Source organism: Vicia villosa, unplaced genomic scaffold, assembly GCF_029867415.1.
Source record: "Vicia villosa cultivar HV-30 ecotype Madison, WI unplaced genomic scaffold, Vvil1.0 ctg.000078F_1_1_1, whole genome shotgun sequence".
NCBI lineage: Eukaryota > Viridiplantae > Streptophyta > Magnoliopsida > Fabales > Fabaceae > Vicia > Vicia villosa.
In genome coordinates this window covers 437,873-445,912 of record NW_026705002.1, presented here as the reverse complement: position 1 = coordinate 445,912, position 8,040 = coordinate 437,873, and the positions used below count along the sequence as shown (strand labels likewise).

The window sequence follows — 8,040 nt, the reverse complement described above, 5'->3', positions numbered from 1 at the left end:
AGCCCTGTGATAGCGGCTATGTCGAAAAGAGTGGGTGTGACCATTCCACACGGAAGATGGAAAGTGTTATGGGAAGCATCCCAGAAGTGGACTGACGCTACTAACATGGTTTGGTTGTATTCTAAACTTGTTTTAGATAATTTAATTAGGTCATAAATCCCTAATTGTTCCCAGAAAGATGCATTTTGTTTTTCTACCCTTGCTAGCCAGGCGTAGTACAATTCAGGGTCTTTTGTTAAAGGAATTGACCTAAAGACTTTCACAAAATTGGTTACATAGTTTAACCTAATTTTCTCTAAGGTTGAAAGGGTCGCAGTCGAAGTTTCTTCTGCGCGGTCAGGATCTACTAAGATTGGATAACCATCTTCATCTATCCTATTCTTGCTAACTAGAGGCCTAGTTTTATAATAAGCAGGAAAGAATCTATTCAAAGAGGAGTTAGTTTCTCCTGGTAACGGACCCATGAAAGCATGAGTTTTTCCAGAAAGTTCAAAGAGAATAATTACATGAGAAGCATAAATGGCGCGCACTTCTGCAGTATTTGGGTTTGGTATGTACTCTTGATACCCTATCTGTGTAGGTTTCTGAAGTTTCAGAACTGGTTGAAGAACGTTTGAAGAAGACGCCATGAATAAGTTTGATTTGGGAAATGGGTTTGAATGTAACCAAAGATGTTCTTTTCTGTGGAGAGAATGAGGAAATAGAGGTGAAAGTTATATGAGGGTAGGAGTTCAAGTATTTAAAGGTTTAACGGAAACCGTTTCAAATCTTTTGGGTAAAAGCCAAGAGACACGCGGCAGGCGTTGATTTAATCCAACGACGGTCGAATAGTTATTAGCTTTACTCCTAGTATATAGGAGTAATGATCATGAAGTAATACCAGAACGTGGGAATGTAAGTTATGAGTAGACATCTTTGAAAATGACAAGACGTTTTGGAAACAGAGTCATAAATGATTATGACGTCAATCAATAGTCTCGGAACTCTAAAACGAAATCTTGTTATAACAAGAAACGCCTATTTCTCTTGTTTTTCGAAACAGGCATTTATTGGGGGCAATTTGTTAGCTGAAGATTTCGTTTGGGAAGAATGTCCTTCGAAGGTCTGAAATTCGAAGGAGATGGTTTCTGATGACCATCTTTGAAGATAGAAAATGGCTACTGATGGCCATGATTCGAGAATGATGTTTAAGTTGGAACAAAGATAGTGAGCGCCGAAGCTAAATTCGAAAAGAGTTTTCTTTGGGACTTAGACGTTTTTGCGAAATTTGCGAAGTACTGAAGCTTAGCGTGTTTTCGTGGCATTCTCGATTCTGATTACGTTGCCACGCGTCGAAAGAGGATTCAGGCGGGAGGATTTGAATTTCGAAGTAGTTTATATAACTGCACAAAGACAGATGGCATCCCAGGGATTCTCAAAAAGTAACGTGGCATCAGATTAGTGTAGGACCGTTAGGGTCAAATTTAGTATAAATAAGGGTCTTAGTATTAGGATTCCGTGTGTTCATTTTGTACAAATCACTCACATATTACTGAAGTATCATGTGTTAAGAGAACGAGTTCGCTGAGAAATGTACGTATGACACCAACACCATTTTAAATACATGTGTATTTTCCTTTATTCAAGTATCTTTCGATATTACTGCATTCCATTTACTTTCTGCCATTTACATTCCTGCACTCTTTATTTTCATGTTATTTATCTTCGAAGCATTTAACTTTTCTGCACTTTAAGATTCTTGCACTTTTACAGTTTTGTCTTATATTTTATCTTTAACTTACCCTTCGCTGATGTTATATTTACGTGTATAACAAAGTGATTGCTAATCCTTATTTCTTTGATTTAAAGTATTTCTTATTTCGAGACACACCAACCATAGACATAATTCGAACTATCATGAATAACAACCTTTTTGACTATGTCCTAGGATCAATCTAGTCGATCCTGCGAGTAACCAAATCATATTTATTATAGTTTGGAAGACTAGCGGTTGTTTACCGGAAATCACCGTAAACATACATGGATAATTATCTATATTTATACTTGTACTATGTATATAAAAGATTCTAAAAATATATAAATATACATTACATGTATGGATATTTGAATAAATATCTATCTTTATAAATTTAATATTCACCAAAGGAGATATGGATAAATATTTATATTTATATTTATATACTTAATATTCGTTTTGGACTGGACCAATGACTAGGAACGGTCAAATCCAAGTCTACTCTTTGATGACCCAATGACCCTGGCCTAATCGCTTAAGGGCAGGAAGGTTGCCAACTCTTCTTCCCGTTGTCGAGCTCGCTCCTCCTTCCATGACCAAGGACCATTCACCAAGGCCTCATCGATCAAGCCAACTCTTGCATCATTGCTTGAACATTCGAATCCATGGATATCGCCCATAGTATCTTCATGTTAAACATGAACGCCCTTCTGCTCGTCCAATGGCTAGTTTCGAACAGCTTCTCATGATTCCTACAGCTTCATGTCAAAAATTATTTTCGCATAAGTCTAAATATATTTTCTTTGTGCTTCATTTTCTTTCATATTACAACTTTACATTAGAGATATCATATTATTACAATGGTGACATATGAATAGGTAAATATATTGAAATAAGGATCTTGTCATTGTGAGTGTTGTCGATCTGATTCTCCACATAAGCTATCTAGCATTAGCAGAAGGAGATTGACAAATAGTACGCGTCACCATTAATGGAAGTGAGGTTGATCTTTTCGTTGAAAATAAATTTTTGGTTAATGCCCTTGTCGATGATTGAAACCAAAACTCGACGGCTAATAAACCTTGTGATTATTGAAAGCTTATTACACTAAAATTTCTCATGAAAGATAGGTGTGAAGTGTCTATAAATGCTTATCATGTAGTTCCAACACAATTTGGGAGCTCAATTAAGAGTATAATTTTTATAGTATGAAAGAGTATGTGAACCAAAATCATTCTAAAATCCTCTAAGATAATAATGATATTGCTCATAAGTTAGTATGTGTGTATGATTCATGAAAGAAAAAATGCAAATTAGAGACTAAATGTTTTAGGAATTCGTCTGTAACTAATTATTGACCGTTCAACTATGCTCTTGTAAATTCTAAGTATTCACTAATTATTGACCGTTCTCTCAAGTTTTCAATGTAATTGATTTTTCTCCCTCTTATACTGCAAGGAGTTGAGTTTCATCACATCCTTTGTAATTCATTTTTACTATAAAACTCAATATACTCAAAGTATCTGTGTGAAGTGAGAAATGAGGTTGATTGAGGGCAGCGTATGTATGCAAACACCATTTTATTTAATTCCAATTATTTTACCTTTAAATTACTTTTCTGCATCTAATTTCAGTCCTCTTAACTTCAACCACTGCCAAAGTCTTTTTTCAGTTATTGCACCTTTACTATATTTCTTTTATTTTATTCTCAAGATTTCGCCTATGTCAAAATCTTTGTCTTTTTACACAAAATCATATAAAGTCCAAAATACTTTACACCAATATGTCCTAGGATCATCTTGTCATCCGGTAAGTAACCTTTTTGAAGACTAACACTTGTTTACTAAATTTCACGGTAACAACATATCACTACAAATAAATAAGAGCTATGGTTCACTAGAGCACAACAAAATAACAAACTTGTCTTTGTAACTTCACATCATGTGGTTCACTAGAGCACAACAAAATAACAAACTTGTCTTTGTAACTTCACATCATGTAAAACAAATGTAATCAAAAGTATTATATTGAGAGAAATCAAGAGTTCATACGGTAAAAGAAACTTAAATTAAAGAGTACATAAGCTTGATTTCTCAATACTTATTTTCCATCAAATCCAAAAAATACTGAATTACAAAAAGATACTTAAATTAAAATCTAAGAGAAATCAAGAGTACATATAGTAAACATTGAGAGTGTAATTGAGACATCTCTTGCTAGTTGATTTTCTTAAGTTTGAGATTCTTGGGTATCTTAAATTAATAATTCATATCATCAAACGTTGTTATATCGCTTTCCGTATCTATTAATGAAACGACTGAAGGAGACATAATGATATATGCTCTTGCTTTGCTTCTGTTTTCATGTTCAGAGCTTCTTAAATTGAGTTGCAACATATTTGAAAAATTTAATTCTATGACCAGAAACCACATAATATTTTGAATTAGTATAATCACACCTTCAACTAAGATGTTATTGGTAATAACCATCATTACTATGATGCAGACTCAATCACTACTATTTTGACCTTTATTCTGATGAGTTTTATAGTATTTCTAAAAATGTCTAATATAAAATTTATTTATCAATTATATTCTGCAAAAGGATTCAGGAAAAACAAACTATAATATACAGTAATAAAACAAACCTTGTTGCAGAAATAAAGCTTCTGGGCACGAAAAGCCTTTGAAGAGATAAAATTTGCCATGGTTTGTAAATTCCAAGCTCTAAGCATGACTTGCCTGTATTAAAATCACCATATCATGTTCTTTTTTTTAAAAAGCAACACTTGATTAAGAATGGAGTACTAGGGGTACACCAACCCTTACAAGAAACAAACCCAGCGCCAGACACCAACTAAAAGTTGACTACAAAGGAACGAATTTTGAATCCATTCGAACAAATTACACCTAATTATGTCCTTTGAAACAATTGCAAGCCACCACCATGAATACCACATCGTCATAAAGAAAATTTCATCGGTATCGACAACGGAATTATTGAAGAGAATATCATTTCTATGCTTCCAAATAGCCCAAAAAATCGTTAGCCATAAGGGTCCTAACCTACCCCTTGTTGGATTCCCCGCCGTTCTTGCCTTCCAAGTTAACTGAAATCGGAGACAGTCTTCTACATCCTCTTCCAAATCAAAATGTAACCAGCCTTGCAACTTTATCCAAAGAGTTTTCAACAGTGGACAGAACAGCAAAAAATGATTGAAATTTTCTTGTTCTGATAGGCAAAATGCGCACCTGGCCTCTTGTTGAAGGAGAATGACACCTCTTCTAAAAAGTTGTTTCCTTGTAGGTAACCTGTCCAATAAAGGCCTCCAATCGAAAAATTTTAATTTCGACGGAATGGAAGCTTCCGAAATGGTTCTAAATCCCAAATTCCTCCTTGGTTCCACGCCTGCTTCACTTGAAACCTGATTGAGGATAGCATACATAGGTTTCACAGTAAAACCTTTAAAGCTATCGAAAGGCCAGATTACCAAATCTGTTATGTTCGCCGTAGGAGAAATACCTAACAACATCATGTTCGGCTCTTCTAGTTCCTCCGAAGCCTCCCACCCCAAGATCTCAAACCCACTTTTAACCCTCCACCGCCACCCTGCTGGATGCCAAACCCCCTTGCTTCCCACACTTCCATTATTAACACCAATTTCCTAAAACAGAGCTGGAAACATTTCCTCGAGTGAACCTCTCATCATCCACGAAGCATTCCAAAAGGGAACCGCATTTCCATCTCCCAGCCTTACCGTGAGATTATTCAAAATTCCTAATGGATCTCTACAAATCTCCAAGATGTCCCTCCACCACATTGTATCTTTCGGGCTAGCACAACAGTCAGTAAAATTCCATAGCCTATCTCTCAAATTACCATACCTAGCTTGAAGCATCCCTTTCCAAATCTCATCCTCTCCAGTCATGAAGCGCCATATTAAAAAGAGTGAAACAATCAACTTTAAAATAAATGGTCAAAATAAAAATAGCCTTCTCTAAAATTTTTGACATCAAGAGTTAGAGTAAAAGGCATAAGTTTTGTAACAATACGGCAGAGCACGCTAATAAGAACCATAACAATAGATAAAGAGACCAACACCCAGTCTCTAATTGCAGTATCCAAGACCAGATCTTGCGCCATTATTCTAAAACCTAATTACAAGAAATTATGAATTATTAAGCATCTTATGAAATCTATTCATGACCAAAGAATTCGCCGTATAACTCACAATCATATATTATATTGAATTTGAAATTAGAAACAAGGAACATAGAATTTTACCACAATGTAGAATTAGGTGATGAATTGTGAGATGCGTCAGAAAGAAAATCAATTGAAAAGATAGTATTGATAATGATGGGTATACGTAAACCCTAAATCTCAGTATGGAGGGACAATATCAAGAACTAGGAAGTTATAATGTCAAACAACCGACAAACTTGTATCAATACTCTTTGTTTTTGTTAACAACACTTTCACACTGTGTGTTTGATTTTTTTTAAGTAAACGAAAAGAAGGGGAAAGGTCTAAAGTAAGTGGGATTTTTTTTGTCGACGAAAGGTGACACGAAATTAGAAAATAGGAAAGAAGGAAAGTGAAGAAGGACTTTTTATTCGTGAGAGGGAAACTTAAATTGATTTTTGATTTTGAGGGAAGCTAAAACTAATTGGTGAGTGAAAAGGAAATTAAATATTTATAATTAAAGGACAATAAAAAATTTAATATAAATGTATTTTTAGGTAATTAATAACTTTATAATAAAAGAGAAAATGATATAACGACAAATTTTAAAATTTTTGTCCAAAGCATCATATAACTAATTATACATTTGATAATATTTAATACATTATATTAAACATGTTATACTATTTTTTATATACAAAATATATTATATTGTGTTTTTAATAATAAACTTATTTTACATACTTGTCATACCCCAATTTTTATCCAGCATCTTATGTGACCATTTGCATTTCATTCGAAAAAAATTAAAAAATATAGTTATTTCAATTTGCACATTTTGTTCAATTTTTCGATTAATAAATATTTTTGTTCATTTGTTGCTAACCATTTGAATTTATAATTTTAATTGAAATTCAATTTAAATTTAAATTTGAATTTCTATTAAGATTAAAAATCATTGTTCTTTGTTTTGTTTTAAATATGATGCAACTCAAAGAAAGGTCCATTCAAGAGTTATTAGGCCCATTTGATTGAAGAGTTTCCAAGGCCCATTATATTATTCAAGCCATTTGGTCCAAGCTCTCAAGCCCTCAAGCCTTTTAATTATTTTTTTTTTGAGCCATATTCAATTTCAAACCAAGAGATGAATCCATTAAGCCATTGTTTTGTTAAAACCAAGATTGAAAAGTGGGTTCATCACATAAAACCAAGTCACGGTTATTTTATCAGTAGAAGCAGAGTTCCATTTTTCAACTTTTAATCATAATTTCACTAAAAACTCACAATTCAAATCACAATAAGTTCATGGTAAATTTTCACATGCAATCTCATCCATTCATTCAATTTCATCAAGGGTGGAGAGTTGTTACAAACATAATTCACTTGAAAAAACCATCAATTAACGTAGCAAACTTTTTTTTTAATTAGATACTCAACGATTTACGAAGAACAGCGAATATCGATCTCCGAGTTTGGAGATTGTTGATAGGAATCAATGATGGAGTTGAGAGTGGCCACATATGGCTTGATTCCTTACTCTATGTCATAGGAAACTTAATAAATACTCTACTAAATCATTTTTGCATAGTGCATCTACGGTCGCACTATAAAAGATATCATCGATTTCCAACCGCAACTTCTTGATTTCTTGAAAAACATTAATTGCTTCCTAGAATATTTTATCTTTCATGTGTGTATGTTTTGCGCATTCATCTCGTCAAATAGTCTTTTCACTTAAGCAAAATTTCCTTTCCTTTTGTTCCTGAACAACTGAGCTTTGTATGATACAATGTATGTTTTGATGAAGCTATAAATAAGTGCAGGGAAATGATAATGTAACACCCCGATATCCGCTGCACGCATCAACCGTGTCGCCCAACCGAGCATGTTTCGAACCATGTACCTAGGGGTTAAGTACATATTCATAGCAATTCCTGCTACCACTTGAGCTTTAATGTAACACCCCGATATCCGCTGCACGCATCAACCGTTTCGGCCAACCGAGCATGTTACCGGCTTAATCAATAATCCCCCTAGGTCCGCTTATCGGCTGCCCAGGAAATATTGTTTTTGCCTCCCGCAGGAATCGAACCATGTACCTAGGGGTTAAGTACATATTC

General features: G+C 34.2%; 1 protein-coding gene across 1 annotated transcript; it reads right to left on the bottom strand.

Moving 5' to 3' along the window:
- Positions 1–4,559: 4,559 nt before the first annotated feature.
- LOC131623773 (uncharacterized) lies at positions 4,560–5,663 on the bottom strand. The gene is made up of 2 exons (XM_058894791.1): positions 5,493–5,663; positions 4,560–5,399 (listed from the first exon to the last, which is right to left on the bottom strand). Exons 1-2 carry the CDS (start codon positions 5,661–5,663, stop codon positions 4,560–4,562), a joined length of 1,011 nt encoding a protein of 336 aa, XP_058750774.1.
- Between the last annotated feature and the right edge of the window lie 2,377 nt (positions 5,664–8,040).

Coding starts and splice junctions, on each gene's coding strand:
- LOC131623773 (XM_058894791.1), bottom strand. CDS start 5,663: ATGACTGGAGAGGATGAGATTTGGAAAGGGATGCTTCAAGCTAGGTAT. Junction 5,400..5,492: donor GAATTTTGAATAATCTCACG/GTAAGGCTGGGA, acceptor GCTCTGTTTTAG/GAAATTGGTGTTAATAATGG.